Genomic DNA, 16,353 nt, shown 5'->3' with positions numbered 1-16,353 from the left:
GGCATTTGACAAGGTCCCACATGGCAGACTGGTACAAAAACTCAAATCAGACCGTTGCGGTGGAAGGGTGTTTTTCAGAATGGAGCTTTGCAGCTAGTAGTGTTCCGCAGGCATCAGTAATGGGATCTCTGTTGTTTGTACTATATATAAAAGATCTGGAGGAAAATATGGTTGGTCTGATTAATAAATTTGTGGATGACATGGAGATTGACGGAGTTGCTGATAGTGCCAAGGATTATCAAAGGGTACAACAGGATATAGATAGATTGGAGACTTGGGCACAGAAATGGCAGATGGCGTTTAATCCAGACCAATGCGTGGTGATGCATTCTGGAGGATCAAATCTAGGTATGAATTATACTGTAAATGGCAGAACCCTCAGGAACATTAACATACAGAGGGATCTGGGCATGCAGTTCCACAATTCCCTAAAAGTGGCAACACAGGTGGTCAAGGTGATTAAGAAGGCATTTGGCATGCTTGCCTTTATCAGCTGGGGCAGTGAGTACAGGAGTTGGGAAATCATGTTGCAGCTGTCTAAAATCTTGGTTAGGCCTCATTTGGGCTATTGCATGTAGTTCTGGTCACCACATTATCAGAAAGACGTGGAAGCTTTGGAGAGAGTGCAAAAAAGGTTCACCAGGATGTTGCCTGGTTTTGAGGATGTTGGCCAAGAGGAGAGGTTGAATAAACTAGGATTATTTTCTCTGAAAAGACAGAGGCTAAGGGGGGTCCTGATAGATATCTGCAAAATTATGAGAGGCATAGACAGGGTGGATAGTCAGAGGATTTCTTCAAGGGTGGAAGTGTCAATTACAAGGGGGCACAGGTTCAAGGTGAGAAGGGGAAAGTTTAAGGGAGATGTGTGTGGTAACCCACTGTATTGTATTGTATTTTGTACTGTTACATGCCTGGGTTTGTCCCTGCTGGGTCCGAACCACTGTAGTATATAATCTATGTATTGTGGTAAACTGCCACTGTATTATATGTAATGTGGTAAACTACTGCCTGCTGGCTCCACCTCCCTCGGGCTCGGTATAAAGGTGACTGGTCTCCGCCGCTGTCTCAGTTCAGGATCCGAGGCCAGGAGGCTTTCCGTTTAGTTTATTAAAGCCTCAGTTATGTTCACCGCTCGTCGTGTGTTCATTGATGGCATGTCAATGTGCGGGTTAAGGTTTTCATACAGGGGGTGGTGGGTGCCTGGAATGCGCTGTCAGAGGATGTGGTGGAAGCAGACACATTAGCAACATTTAAGAATTATCTGGATGGGTACATGAATGGAGGAAATAGAGGGATACGGACTGAATAAGGGCAGACGGTTTTGTTTGTAGTTGGGGCATCATGATCGGCACAGGCTTGGAGGGCCTAAGGGCCTGTTCCTGTGCTGTACTCTTCTTTGTTCTTTAGAAATGGAATGCTCTCCCTAAAAGACCAATGTTGGTTTACGGACTGAATAAGGGCAGACGGTTTTGTTTGTAGTTGGGGCATCATGATCGGCACAGGCTTGGAGGGCCTAAGGGCCTGTTCCTGTGCTGTACTCTTCTTTGTTCTTTAGAAATGGAATGCTCTCCCTAAAAGACCAATGTTGGTTTACAATTTGAAAACATTTGCATTACAACATATACAAACTCCAGTTACCATTTGTAATTATCGAAAAGCTTCACTGACCAACTAAAATTATGCTTTCGCAACTGAATTTAGCGAATTGGAAAATGTTGCAGTATTTCAACGTCCAGTTGCTGGCAGTTTGTTAGCATTTTTAAAACAAAAAGACTATATAGCTTTTGGCAATATAGCTTTGTTCTACAATCGTACTGAAATTCCCTTGGAATCTCATTAGAATAGTAGACAGCCAAAGCTAAAGCAGGCATACATTTCTATTGAAAAATAGAATAACAATCAACGGGCAGCACGGTGGCACAGTGGTTAGCACAGGAGGTGACTGTGTAGAGTTTGCATTTTCTCCCCGTGACTGCGTGGGTTTACTCCGAGTGCTCCAGTTTCCTCCCACAGTCCAAAGATGTGCAGGATAGGTGGATTGGCCATGATAAATTGCCTTTAGTGATAAAAGGTTGGGTCTGGTTATTGAGTTACGGGGATAGGGTGGAGACGTGGGTTTAAGTGGGGTGCTCTTTCCAAGGGCCAGTGCAGACTCGAAGGCCCGAATGGCCTCTTCCTGCACTGGAAATTCTATAATTCTATGAACAAAAACAAAGTGACCGTAAAGTATTGCGAAAAAGTACCCAACCATTTGTTTTTAATGCTATCCCCATTTTTAAAACATTTCTAAACAATTGCGATAGTTCACTTACCAGCAAAGAAATCTGTCCTTCTTTGACTATATTTAAAATGCTTTTAATGTTCTTTGCTTCCTCACTGATTTCTCCAGGTCTTCTCATACTAATCCCATTTTTATCACTATTTCCTTCTTCTTGTTTTCTTTCCGTTGGAGTTTGCAGAGACAATGTTGGTCGGGAGTTCAGCACAGTACTGCCAACCTTGTGTCCATGTGTATTAACAAACAAACTTGAAGTTCTGCTGGTCAAGTCTTTACCCTCAGCTTCAGCATTATCTGCTGCACTGCAGCCGTCTGGTGATTGGGAGCTCTCTAAGTTGACAGGTCTATGATGGTTTGTGACAACTGCTTTTGCTTTCTTCAACTCCAAGCTATTGACTGGTGATAGAATACAAAACTGTGTCAAGTTGGTTGGTGAGTTCTCATGCTTCACTGCTGAACTGATCCTGCTGCCATCATCTCTCATTTCTATGCCTGACCGATTCTCTGAGGCAACCTTTGTGGAAGGGCTACATCTCGGAGAAGGAAAATGGTTTAATTTAATATAAGGCACATCCAAAATTTCATCCATATCCAAATCATAGTGCTCAAGTTCACCAAGCAAAGTGCTGGTGCCAGTGTCTTTGATTTTAAAGCACTGTCCATTGTCGTGACACAAGGTATTACGGTCAATTGGATTTTCAGCATCATCTTGCTTTTTGTAGTCATCTTTGAGTTCATGCTGTTCAGTACCTTTATCATTTTCAGAGTTTTCCGGTTGGTGCTTTAGGGGTGAAACCCTTTTCACAGGTCTGAATTTGCTGTACACGTCCGTGGTGCTTTTGGCCTTTATTCCACTGCTAATTGATGATGTACCTCCAGAAGGCCAGTTTGAACTAGAAACTTAATATGTGATCAAAATCATTAGTAAACAAAACAGTTCAGAAACTGTTCTTGGAATAATCTATTCTCACAAAAATCAAGCTCCCCCACCGTTTTGTGTACAAGAGCCACTGCCTTTAACAACACTACAAAAGACAACTTAGCCCTTGAGCCTCTGCCAATATAGACCAAAGTTTCAATTTACATATATGAAATAGTTAATATATTACATGTGTGAAATACTTAGGAAACCACAGAAAGTCTGCTTGCTCATCCAAGCAGATGGTGTCATGAGCAATCTCACCAAAAATACTTCAAACTGAATCAAAAGTTATCTTGGTTATGTTTATTACAAGATCATCTCATTTTTTAAACATTTGTGTCCCAACTGGATGAAAAATATGATCTTCAGGGATGATTTCCTACTGAAACTACATAAAAGCACACAAAAGAATCAGGAAATCAAATAAAATATTGGATTAAAAAAATTTTTATCAATGAGTTTTGGTGACACTCTGAGCTGTAAAATAAAATGTCCAACCTAGTCTTTTGAGTGGATTAATGCCTTTTTAAAAAATAGTTCTGCTCTTGCAACCAATTCTGTATGCTGGGGTAATGGTGTGGTGGGGTTAATAAATAAACATTACGCTAGTTCTTAACCTATGTGGAAGTATGTTTACCATAAAATATTTTCCTGGACTTATGCTCAAATTCTAAAAGTTATGTTGATGCAATTAGCATTTGAAAAAAAGAGTTTGTGGCTCAAATATAATTTTTGCATTGACTTTAATGGATATAGCATGAACAAATTAGTGGCAAACAAAATATTTCTATAGATTTCTCCCAGATGAACAAGAGAGCAATAACTATAATTCAAAGTCTTAATTGATCTGGCACATTGATCTACTTAAAAGTACATAAAATACAGTATTGTATCTCAATTATGCAATAAATATAGGAATGAACGAATTGTCTTTTTAAAACTTATTTTTATCAGCAGTTTTCAACTTAAAGCCAAATCTAAATATGGTCGTTAATGTATCAGTAGGCACTTACTTGCCTATTGAAGAAAACTTATTAATCAGGTTATGGACAATAAATTGTCTAAATGCATACTTTAATATACCCTCATAAACAATGCACAATTTATTTTATAATGGAAAAATAACTTACGAGAACTTACTAACAGATTAGTAACTTAGTAACTTTATACAAGGAACCCATTGTGTTTTTTAGATCCACAGTGCACAAGAGCTATGGTTCACAGGGCTGTGCTTTTATGTTGGTTTTATTTACATGTGAAATTCTTTCCAAGTGATATTGAAAAATGGATGCCAGATGTTTCCCAGCTGTTTTCTAATGACAGGAACCATTAAAGACCTTGACGCAGACAAATCCTGTCCAAGGTTTATGAAAACAATCCCTTGCAAAGGCAAGTCTGGACCTTCAAAAGCTGCCAACATTTTGAACTTTGTATTATTCTAGCATTGTTCTTTACCCTACCATACACAAACAGTTCAAATGAAATCTTTGAAACATGAGGATGAACTACTTCTCTGCAAAGGGTGGTGAATTTAAAGAACTCGCTACCCCATAGTGCGGTGAAATCTGGAGGCATTAAATGGTTTCAAGGAGATAGATATATTTCTGATTTTAAAAAACGGGTTAAAGGGATATGGGGAACAGGTCGGGAGGTGATTTTGAGACCAGGAAGAGATCAGCCATGATCTGATTGAATGGCAGAGCAGGCTCGAATGGCTGAATTGCCTGCCTCTGCTCCTAGTTCCTATGTTTCTTCTGTAGTAAAATAGTTAAGAAATGATGGTCAAGCTATGATTTTTTTTTTCATTCACTCAAGCGATGTGGGCCTTGCTGGCTAGGCCAGCATTTATTGCTCTTGAGAAGGTGGCGGTGAATTGCCTTCTTGAACTGCTATAGTCTATTTGATGTAGATACACCCTCAGTGCTGTTCGGGAGGCAGTTCCAGGATTTTAACCCAGTGACAGTGAAGGAACGGCGATATATTTCCAAGTCAGAAAGGAGTGTGGCTTGAAGATGAACTTCCAGGAGGTGGTGTTTCCATGCGTCTGCTGCCATTGCCCTTTTAGACGGCAGTGGTCTTTGGTTTGGAAGGTTCTGTCTAAGGAGCTTTGGTGAGGTCCTGCAGTGCATCTTGTAGATGGTATACACTGTTGCTAATGTGACTAATATTTCCAATATTAATAAGTCTGACACATTTTATTTGTTAAGATTTTATTTTTAAGTACCAAATTCATTTTTATCCAATTAAGGGGCAATTTAGCGTGGCCAATCCACCTATCCTGCACATATTTAGGGCAGCACGGTAGCACGAGTGGATAGAACTGTGGCTTCACAGTGCCAGGGTCCCAGATTCAATTCCCCGCTGGGTCACTGTCTGTGCGGAGTCTGCACGTTCTCCCCGTGTCTGCGTGGGTTTCCTCCGGGTGCTCCGGTTTCCTCCCACAGTCTAAAGATGTGCAGGTTAGGTAGATTGGCCATGATAAATTGCCCTTTGTAACCAAAAAGGTTGGAGGGGTTACTGGGTTACGGGAATAGGGTGGAAGTGAGGGCGGTGCAGACTCGATGGGCCGAATGGCCTCCTTCTGCACTGTATGTTCTATGTTTGGGTTGTGGGGGCAAAACCCACGCAAACATGAGGAGAATGTGCAAACTCCACACGGACAGTGACTCAGAGCCGGGATCGAACCTGGGACCTCGGTGCCGTTGGCAGGAGTGCTAACCACAGCGCCAGCGTGTATTTTAGGGAAAAAGTAGTTAGTCATAGTCATGAAATAGGACCAATATGACAAATTTAACCTGGTAAATTGGATACAGCTCCTTGCTTCCATATTCTACTATTCTTCAACTAAATATATAATCACTAACTTAAACACCAAGGTATTTTCCTTTCCACTTAAAGAAAACTCAACCTCAGTTTCTGCATACCACTTGACACAGAATTTTATGATCCTCTGTGGGTGGGTTTGAAGGTGGGGGCAGGGGCATAAAATACCGTGGGGTGCCTTTCCCATTGCCTACTTGTCCACCCAACCTAGCCATGATTTAAGAGGCAGCGTGCAAGTTCTCGCACAGCTCATCCACAATTGAGGTCCTTAAGTGGCCAATTAATAGCCACTTAAGGGCCAATTCCCACCCAGTTGCAATTTTCTTGGCCAGGAGGTGGAGGGTAGCGATAGGTGGGAAGCTTGACTAGTAAATCTGCTTCGATCTTGGATGGGAACGAGGAGGTGCCCCCTTCATAGGTCCCCCTTTCCAATCCGAAGGGCAATCCCTCAGTGGTGATATCGCCATAAGACAACAAGGAGGACAGTGGAAGCACTACCAGTATACCAGCTGCCAGACCCCTTTAGCTGTAGAGGCTTCCAGCCATAAAGGGCCGTTAAAACCTATGAGCGACCCTATCCTCCGAGATGCCGATACTTAAAACCCAATCCCGAATTGAACTTATCTGGGTCCTCTGCATCCTCTCGACTGCCCTCTCTGTGACTGGCACCTTGGAGAGCTGTCCCCACCACGGCAGTCTGTGCACCCCACTGGCTCCAACCTGGGCCTTCTGAGAACTAACCACCAACCCTCATCCCCACCCCCAATTTAGCACAGACTGTTAAACAGCAGTCTGCTGGAAAGGGCAGACTTTGCAGCAACTTGACACCAATAAATCCTGTCCCAGGTGTTTAAAACACTCTTTCTTATTTCTGGGGATCAGAATATGAAAACAAATGCTAGTTGAAGGAATTTACAAAGAATCAAATTGGTATTTGCAGAACTTCAGAATAGCAATATTGTGTTTCTCGGCACATGGCATTACACAAATTTCAGATTTTGAAGAGGAATAATTCCATGAATTCAAAATTTCTTTTGCCTCTCATTGAGAAAGATAGTGAAGATTTTGCAACTGTCAGATTACTATTCTTAAACCTTCCACATAAAGTAACTTGTTAGATTTGTAATCAAGCACGTGAAAGTTTAACAACGAAAAAGGCTTATTGGAGATCAAACTCCATTTAAAGTTAATTATTTCTTATTTATTTTGATCTTCTACATTTTATATGTAATTTTACATCTAACATTTTGTATCTGTAACTAAAACCAATGAAAAGGCTGGCTTTCAATAATTCTTCTATTTTAATTGATTAACTTTTTTCAGCACACAAATGTATTGTAGAAAAGAACACTGATAATACCACATGAAACTATTTCACATTGGACAAAAGGTCCATTGCATAAATGTCTTTTAAGTACATGAATTAAAATAAGCATTTTTCAGAGCACTTTGTTTTAGCATGAGAAAAGACCACTCGAGTATCTGGGGCGTCATTCTCCGACCCCCCGCTGGGTCGGAGAATGGCCGTTGGCCGCCGTGAATCCCGCCACCGCCCCCGCCGAAGTCTCCGGTACCGGAGATTGGGCGGGGGACGGGAATCGGGCCGCGCCAGTTGGCGGGACCCCCCGCTCAATTATCCGGCCCGGATGGGCCGAAGTCCCGCCCAGAAATTGCCTGTCCCGCCGGCGTAAATCAAAGCTGGTATTTACCGGCGGGACCAGGCGGCGTGGGCGGGCTCCGGGGTCCTGGGGGGGGCGCGGGGCGATCTGACCCCGGGGGGTGCCCCCATGGTGGCCTGGCCCGCGATCGGGGCCCACCAATCCGCGGGCGGGCCTGTGCCGTGGGGGCACTCTTTCCCTTCCGCCTCCGCCACGGCCTCCACCATGGCGGAGGCGGAAGAGACTCTCCCCACTGCGCATGCGCGGGAAACTGTCGGCGGCCGCTGACGCTCCCGCGCATGCGCCGCATTTCCGCGCCAGCTGGCGGGGCAACAAACGCCATTTCCGCCAGCTGGCGGGGCAACAAACGCCATTTCCGCCAGCTGGCGGGGCGGAAATCCCTCCGGCGCCGGCCTAGCCCCTCAATGTTGGGGCTCGGCCCCCAAAGATGCGGAGCATTCCGCACCTTTGGGCCGGCGCGATGCCCGTCTGATTGGCACCGTTTTTGGCGGCAGTCGGCGGACATCGCGCCGTTGGGGGAGAATTTCGCCCCATATCCCTAATAGATCTTCACCTAACTTCTTATTGTTCTTCCAAAATGCCTTGTAATGTGGATAATGTTAATCATTGAGAATGTGCAAGATGCGCTCTATGCTGATGGCCTCTTTGGAGAGTATGGGAAGGATTATGGGCCTGCCGGGAGGTTTGGAGGGTTCTCGGGGTACAAAGAACAAAGAACAAAGAACAAAGAAATGTACAGCACAGGAACAGGCCCTTCGGCCCTCCAAGCCCGTGCCGACCATACTGCCCGACTAAACTACAATCTTCTACACTTCCTGGGTCCGTATCCTTCTATTCCCATCCTATTCATATATTTGTCAAGATGCCCCTTAAATGTCCCTATCGTCCCTGCCTCCACTACCTCCTCCGGTAGTGAGTTCCAGGCACCCACTACCCTCTGCGTAAAAAACTTGCCTCGTACATCTACTCTAAACTTTGCCCCTCTCACCTTAAACCTGTGCCCCCTAGTAATTGACCCCTCTACCCTGGGGAAAAGCCTCTGACTATCCACTCTGTCTATGCCCCTCATAATTTTGTATACCTCTATCAGGTCGCCCCTCAACCTCCTTCGTTCCAGTGAGAACAAACCGAGTTTATTCAATCGCTCCTCATAGCTTATGCCCTCCATACCAGGCAACATTCTGGTAAATCTCTTCTGCACCCTCTCTAAAGCCTCCACATCCTTCTGGTAGTGTGGCGACCAGAATTGAACACTATACTCCAAGTGTGGCCTAACTAAGGTTCTATACAGCTGCAACATGACTTGCCAATTCTTATACTCAATGCCCCGGCCAATGAAGGCAAGCATGCCGTATGCCTTCTTGACTACCTTCTCCACCTGTGTAGCCCCTTTCAGTGATCTGTGGACCTGTACTCCTAGATCTCTTTGACTTTCAATACTCTTGAGGGTTCTACCATTCACTGTATATTCCCTACCTGCATTAGCCCTTCCAAAATGCATTACCTCACATTTGTCCAGGTTAAACTCCATCTGCCATCTCTCCGCCCAAGTCTCCAGACAATCTAAATCCTGCTGTATCCTCAGACAGTCCTCATCGCTATCCGCAATTCCACCAACCTTTGTGTCGTCTGCAAACTTACTAATCAGACCAGTTACATTTTCCTCCAAATCATTTATATATACTACAAAGAGCAAAGGTCCCAGCACTGATCCCTGTGGAACACCACTGGTCACAGCCCTCCAATTAGAAAAGCATCCCTCCATTGCTACCCTCTGCCTTCTATGGCCTAGCCAGTTCTGTATCCACCTTGCCAGTTCACCCCTGATCCCGTGTGACTTCACCTTTTGTACTAGTCTACCATGAGGGACCTTGTCAAAGGCCTTACTGAAGTCCATATAGACAACATCTACTGCCCTACCTGCATCAATCATCTTAGCGACCTCCTCGAAAAACTCTATCAAGTTAGTGAGACACGACCTCCCCTTCACAAAACCGTGCTGCCTCTCACTAATACGTCCATTTGCTTCCAAATGCGAGTAGATCCTGTCTCGAAGAATTCTCTCCAGTAATTTCCCTACCACTGAAGTAAGGCTCACCGGCCTGTAGTTCCCGGGATTATCCCTGCCACCCTTCTTAAACAGAGGAACAACATTGGCTATTCTCCAGTCCTCCGGGACATCCCCTGAAGACAGCGAGGATCCAAAGATTTCTGTCAAGGCCTCAGCAATTTCCTCTCCAGCCTCCTTCAGTATTCTGGGGTAGATCCCATCCGGCCCTGGGGACTTATCTACCTTAATATTTTTTAAGACACCCAACACCTCGTCTTTTTGGATCACAATGTGACCCAGGCTATCTACACCCCCTTCTCCAGACTCAACATCTACCAATTCCTTCTCTTTGGTGAATACTGATGCAAAGTATTCATTTAGTACCTCGCCCATTTCCTCTGGCTCCACACATAGATTCCCTTGCCTATCCTTCAGTGGGCCAACCCTTTCCCTGGCTACCCTCTTGCTTTTTATGTAAGTGTAAAAAGCCTTGGGATTTTCCTTAACCCTATTTGCCAATGACTTTTCATGACCCCTTCTAGCCCTCCTGACTCCTTGCTTAAGTTCCTTCCTACTTTCCTTATATGCCACACAGGCTTTGTCTGTCCCAGCCTTTTAGCCCTGACAAATGCCTCCTTTTTCTTTTTGACGAGGCCTACAATATCACTCGTCATCCAAGGTTCCCGAAAATTGCCGTATTTATCTTTCTTCCTCACAGGAACATGCCTGTCCTGTATTCCTTTCAACTGACACTTGAAAGCCTCCCACATGTCAGATGTTGATTTGCCCTCAAACATCCGCCCCCAATCTATGTTCTTCAGTTCCCGCCTAATATTGTTATAATTAGCCTTCCCCCAATTTAGCACATTCATCCTCGGACCACTCTTATCTAACTGAATGTAGGGAAAAGCGAGGTATTCCTGGTGAATGAGCTGGAACAGAGGGCTAATTTAGGAGGGATGCCATTTACGGTAGCGAGGGATAGGTTTAGGTATTTGGGGATTCGGGTAGATTCAGGTAGCGAGGGAATGGATGAGGCTCCATAAGTGGAACTTAACAAAGCTGGTGGAGGAGATTAGGGAGGATCTTAAAAGGTGGGATACACTGCACTTAACATTGGCGGGGAGGGTCCAAGTGGTGAAAATTAATATTCTGCCGAGGTTCTTGTTCATCTTTCAGGCTCTCCCGATCTTTATACCAAAGGCCTTTTTTCGGAAAGTGGACACGATCATCTCGGACTTTGTATGGGCAGGGAAGGCGCCGAGGGTGGGGACGACCCTGCTACAGAGGCAGAGACAGCTGGGGGGGTTAGCATTTCCGAACTTGCTTCATTATTATTGGGCGGGAAATGTGGAAAAGGTGCGGGAGTGGTGGGAGGGAGAAAGGGTGGAGTGGGTTAGGATGGAGGAGGAATCTTGTAAGTGGTCTAGTTTGAGGGCTATGGTGACATCAGCGTTGCCAATGGCTCCGAGTAGGTATTCTGGGAGCCCGGTTATACTGTCCACGGTGAAGAGATGCAATCAGCGGAGGAGGCATTTTAGGGTGGAAGGGATGTCGATGCTAACACCGACAAATTATGGGTTTGAGCCATGGGGGAATGGATAGTGTATACAGGAGGTGGAGGGAAGTGGGGCTGGTCAAAGTGAGGGATTTGTATTTGGAGGAATGGTTCGCCAGTCTGGAGGAGCTGAGGGAGAGGGTAGAGCTGCCGAGGGTAGAGATACCCGAGTGAGTTCACGTATCTGAGGTTTGGGACTTTGCGCGAAAGGTCTGGAGGGGTTCCCTAGGTTGCTGGGATAGACACTGCTGCTTCTGAATGTGGAACAGGAGGGAAGAATTGGGGATATATACGAGTGGCTGTGAGAGCAGGGAGGTGAGCAGGTGTTGAAGCTCAAGGAGAAATTGGAAGCGAAGTTGGGAGGGGAGATCAATTGGGGAGTGAGGCACTGCGTATGGTAAACGGGACTTCTTCTTGTGCAAGGATGAGCCTGATACAGTTTAAGGTGGTGCAGGGTGCATATGACTCGGGCAAGAGTGAGTGGGTTCTTTCAGGGGGTAGCAGATGAGTGTGAGAGATGTGGGTGGGGGCCAGCGATTCATGCGCACATGGTTTGGGGTTGCGAAAAATTGGGAAGATTCTGGGCGGGAGTGTTCGCGGTCTTAGCCAGGATAGTGGAGGAGGAGGTGGACTCGGACCCTTTGGTGGGGATATTTGGGGTTGCAGAGAAGCTGGAGCTCATGGAGAGGAGGAAGGCCTTCTCCTCTCCGATTGCACGGGGGAGAATTTTGCTGGAGTGGCAATCTGCATCGCCACCGAGGTTAGCGGCTTGGTTGTGTGACCCGTACGACATCCTGCGGTTAGAGACGATAAAGTATGAGTTAAGGGGCTCAGTAGTGGGGTTTGAGAAAAGGTGGGGTATGTTTGTGACCGTATTTAAAAAGCTGTTCATCGCAGGGGGTAGGGGAGGAGGGAGGAGAGGGGGGTGAAAAAGAGGAAAAAATCTGTACAGACTGTATAGTTGATTGTTGGGAATTATGTTTCCCAGGGTATTTATTTGCTGTAACCTGTTTTGATACATGTTTGTAACAAAATACATTTTAAAAGAAAAGAGGATGGGCAAGATGACATCCTACCAGACGTTTCAACACGGATTGTGGAATTTTGAGCCGACGTTAATCGTCAGGAAGAACAGTGACTTCCAATTTTCGAAGCACCTTGCGAGTTGAGTAATGAGAATCCTGCCACAGAAGGCCAGGAACCTCATTTAAATACATTATAATATAATTAGCAAGCCCTCCTACCGGGACTTCCCCATTCACTGAATATTTACTACCCAGGGCGATTTACAACAGTTTTATAAAAGCGATAACCTGGCGACCTCACCTCCGAAGGAGATATGGTAGGTGAGCGCTCAGGTCACCATTACCCTGCAGGGTGCCAGTCACAGAGGGGGAAGCGGAGAGGATGCAGGGACCCAGACAAAGCTCAACTCGGGGCCGAGAGAAGAGTTCAGAATCAGCATCCCAGGAGGTGGGGTCACCCGCAGCCTCAATAGCCCTTCATGGCTGGAAGCCTCTAGGTTTAAAGGGGGTCTGGAAGCTGATATGCTGGCAGTACTTCCAGTGTCCTCCTTGCTGGGTTTATGGCGATATCACATGTGAGTGATTGCCCTTCCAGAGTGGCAGCTGCAAAGCGGGGGGGGGTGACTGTGAGATTCAATCGCGAGGTTCTATGAGATGCCAGGCTGCATGAGCAGAATGGGGGACTCTGATAAGCGATGTTTTCCACCCTCATGAGACCTGAAGATCCTCAAGCAGGCAAGAGGAATACTGGAGTGAAAATGTGCCCCCACAGCCAGGCAGCACTGTGATGCCAGAGGGCATGAGATGTCTGGAAGTTCAAGGCTGCTGGTTATGGAGGCCAGGCTGTCCAGGATTAGTGTATGGGTGGCTTGCTGTTCAAATTGGGTGGTTTGTTTAATGCACAGCACTTAAGAGCTGGGGGAATGAGGATGCCCTTTAAGGCTGAAGCTGACATGCTAATTTCAGTCTTCAATGCCTTGCCTGCGACAAGGGGAAGCCAGGTAGCTAATCAGTTCCCTGACCGGTCCTTGATGAGTCAATTGTAACAATTTAGTCAGCACTGCAATGCTCGAGTGTGCCCAATTTTTACCTTCTGTGGCCGAGTGATATGGGTTGCTAATCTAATAATCCACAAACTTAGGACAATGTGCTGGGTTCCCTGGCTCAAATCCCACCAAGGTGGATGGTTTCAATAAAAATCATCCTGTGGAAGGCATGGATGAGCTGAAAAATGTCATCAAAATAGCTGGAAGCCTCGCCCCCAAGCATTGAACACCAAGGTTCATACTCACATCGACATAACAGAGAAGTGGCACAAATGTGGTCATAACGCCTTTGCTCATCAGTCACCCCATTCAAGGGATGACATGGGAAAGCGTCATGTTTCCCCCATGAGGAAGCTAGTCCACTTCTCTCACTCCTCACCCATGGGTGGGGGTACACGAACCACTGAGGCTCCCAAGGGTCAAAGCGCTTCATTCAGGTGGAGTTTACAGGGGTAACTGGGAAAGTGGCTATTGTGTGACAGTTGAGGGAGTGAGGCTCATTGGAAACGCATTCTCTTGTCCCTCTAGATAGTAGTGGCCGTGAAGGTAATAAATTGAGAGATTCAGCAATGCCATTGAATGCCATGGGGAGATGGCTGAATTCTTTCCTGTTAGAGATGGTCATTGCCTGGTACTTGGATGCCGTGAATGTAACTTGCAATTTATCGGTCCAAGCCAAAATGATGCTGTATCTCGCTGAATATGGGCACCAATGGCTTCAGTATCCGAAGAGTCGTGAAGGGAACCGAACATTGTGCAATGATCAGCGAACACCCCACTTCTGACCTTATAATGGAAGGAAGATCATTAATGAAGTAGCTGGACATGGTTTAATCTAACTCGGGGGAACTCCTGCAGGTATGTCCTAGACCTGAGATGATTCATCTCCAACAACCACAATCAATTTAAGTTGTCTCTTTGAAAAGGAAAACAACTGTAGAACTATGGGGAAGGAGCTAAGCTGACTAGACATCTCCTCCACGGAGATGATAGAGGAATGACGGCCCAAATGATCTTCCTACTCTGAGATATGATTTTATGATTCTATGAATCAAATCAACTATTAGCACTGGATATAACAAAGCATTTTGGCAGCACAATCAACATGTTTGCATTTGCTAAGATGATTGTGGACTAAGCATCCCTCCAGTCAACATTGCTAATGGAAGCATTTCCAACCAGTCAATGTAATCATCAAAATTTCATGAGAAAACAGAAACTCGCTCCTTTAGCATTCAAGTGCCTGATTTTCAAGCAACAGCAGCATTCAGGGAGAAACAATTGGGAAGATAGAGGGAAGAGTGAAAAACGGCAGGTGCCAGGAGCAGTGACTTGGATTGGTAAAGGATAGCGCCTCTTATTTACAATGAAAAGAGAAGAGACAGATGTTAGGCACTGGGAGAAAACAGCACCCAAAGGGAGTACCAGCTTGAACTGAGCGGCAGAGAAGAGAACAGGCGCACTTGTTTGACAGGGACCATGTAGCAGTTGAACAGAGGGGACTGGGTGGAGGTGAGCAGGGTTCAAAATACATTGGGGCAGCAGGCAAATCTGCTCTAGAAAGCCCCCCCAAAAACCCAAACAAGTTCAATCATCGGGCGACGAATGAGAACTAAGTCAACCATTCCACCAATTTTGTACACGTCAGAGACAATGGGCGGGATTCTCCCCCCCCCGGGCCGGGTCAGAGAATCCCTGGGGGGGGGGGGGGGGGGGAGGCGGAATCCCGCCCCGCCGCCCCGGCTGCCGTATTCTCCGGCGCCGTTTTCGGGCGGAGGTGGGATTCCCGCCACGCCGGTTGGCAGCGCCCCCCCCCCCCCCCCCCCCGGCGATTCTCCGAGCCCTGATGGGCCGTCCATTTTTGGTCAGCCCCGCCGGCGTGAATCACTCAACTCATGCACCGGCAGATGAGTATGCGTGGGCAGTCCTTGCGGGGCATGGGGAGATCTGACCCCGAAGGGGGGGGGGGGTGTGGCCCCATGGTGGCCTGGCCCCAAGGCAGCTTGTTCCATAGGGGCACTTCTTTCTTCCGCGCGGGGCCCCTGTAGGGCACCGCCATATTGCCCGGAGTCCGGCATGGAGAAGAGAACCCCCCGCGCATGCGCAAAGATTTTCCGGCCAGTCTGCGCATGCGCAGAATCACGCCGGCCATTCCGCGCATGCACGAAATCACACCAGCCATTCCGCGCATGCGCGAACTCGCACCGGCCCTTCGCCGCTGGCTGGAGCGGTGCCAACCCCTCCGGTGTCCACCTAGCCCTCGAAAATGTGGAGAATTCCTCACTTTCGGGGGCTGTTGACGCCGGAGTGGTTGGCGCCGGTTTTCCCGCCGGCTTGGGGACTTAGTTCCCAGAAGGGAGAATCCCGGCCAGAATCTGCGAGGAAATGGCAGAGGGAATAGGGTGAAGAGTGCTAGTGTGAAATGGGAGATTTGAAGAACGATAATGTGCTTCAGTGAAAGGGTGGTGAACTGGCAGGGAACATTCTCTCAGTGAACTGGGTCCAAGGAATTAGTGACTGCATGTCTTGGGTTATCAGAGTGGTTGTGTGGGGAGAGTGCGCTGATCATGGGAAAGTGACTTTTGAGGCAATGGTAACTTTTTGTATGCTTGTTAAAAATACAAATGTCACTTCCCTTTCTTTTTTTAAATCAAAATGATTAAAAGTCTATTGATCTGTAAGTGCTCTTGGTGCAGAAAGGGTACACAAGCTGTGATGAGTGTAGGAATTTGCACTAAGGGTTAAAATCCTGAGTTAATATTTGACTGCTGCAATCATGTTTTAAAATGAAATCCTAGTTCGAAAGACAACAAAGGTTTTGGGAGCCAGGGATGCAATACAGCCATCATAAAAGGCTTGGGCTAATGCAGTTTTGTTTGGATTAAGGGGGATTCCCTGAGCAGTTAATTAAATTTCAGCTTTGTAAAATGATGTTGTTACTGATGGAACTAAGGTATCAGGCATTTTGCAGG

At 46.4% G+C, this 16,353-nt stretch overlaps 1 protein-coding gene across 6 annotated transcripts in view; it reads right to left on the bottom strand.

The window, feature by feature from the left end:
* The window catches only part of sncaip (synuclein, alpha interacting protein), a 230,210-nt gene that overhangs the window by 85,510 nt on the left and 128,347 nt on the right, over window positions 1–16,353 (bottom strand). For 5 of the 6 annotated variants that reach the window (XM_072516529.1, XM_072516532.1, XM_072516531.1 and 2 more), the window contains one exon: window positions 2,313–3,178. In XM_072516529.1, coding sequence (XP_072372630.1) covers window positions 2,313–3,178 — 866 coding nt within the window. Of the gene's footprint in view, window positions 1–2,312; window positions 3,179–16,353 lie in introns of those variants that run through there. The other variant, XM_072516534.1, reaches the window with a different exon arrangement.

The sequence above is a fragment of the Scyliorhinus torazame genome, chromosome 9, assembly GCF_047496885.1.
Source record: "Scyliorhinus torazame isolate Kashiwa2021f chromosome 9, sScyTor2.1, whole genome shotgun sequence".
Lineage (NCBI taxonomy): Eukaryota > Metazoa > Chordata > Chondrichthyes > Carcharhiniformes > Scyliorhinidae > Scyliorhinus > Scyliorhinus torazame.
The sequence above is the reverse complement of the archived record's forward strand: the minus strand, read 5'-3'. Positions and strand labels throughout refer to the sequence as shown.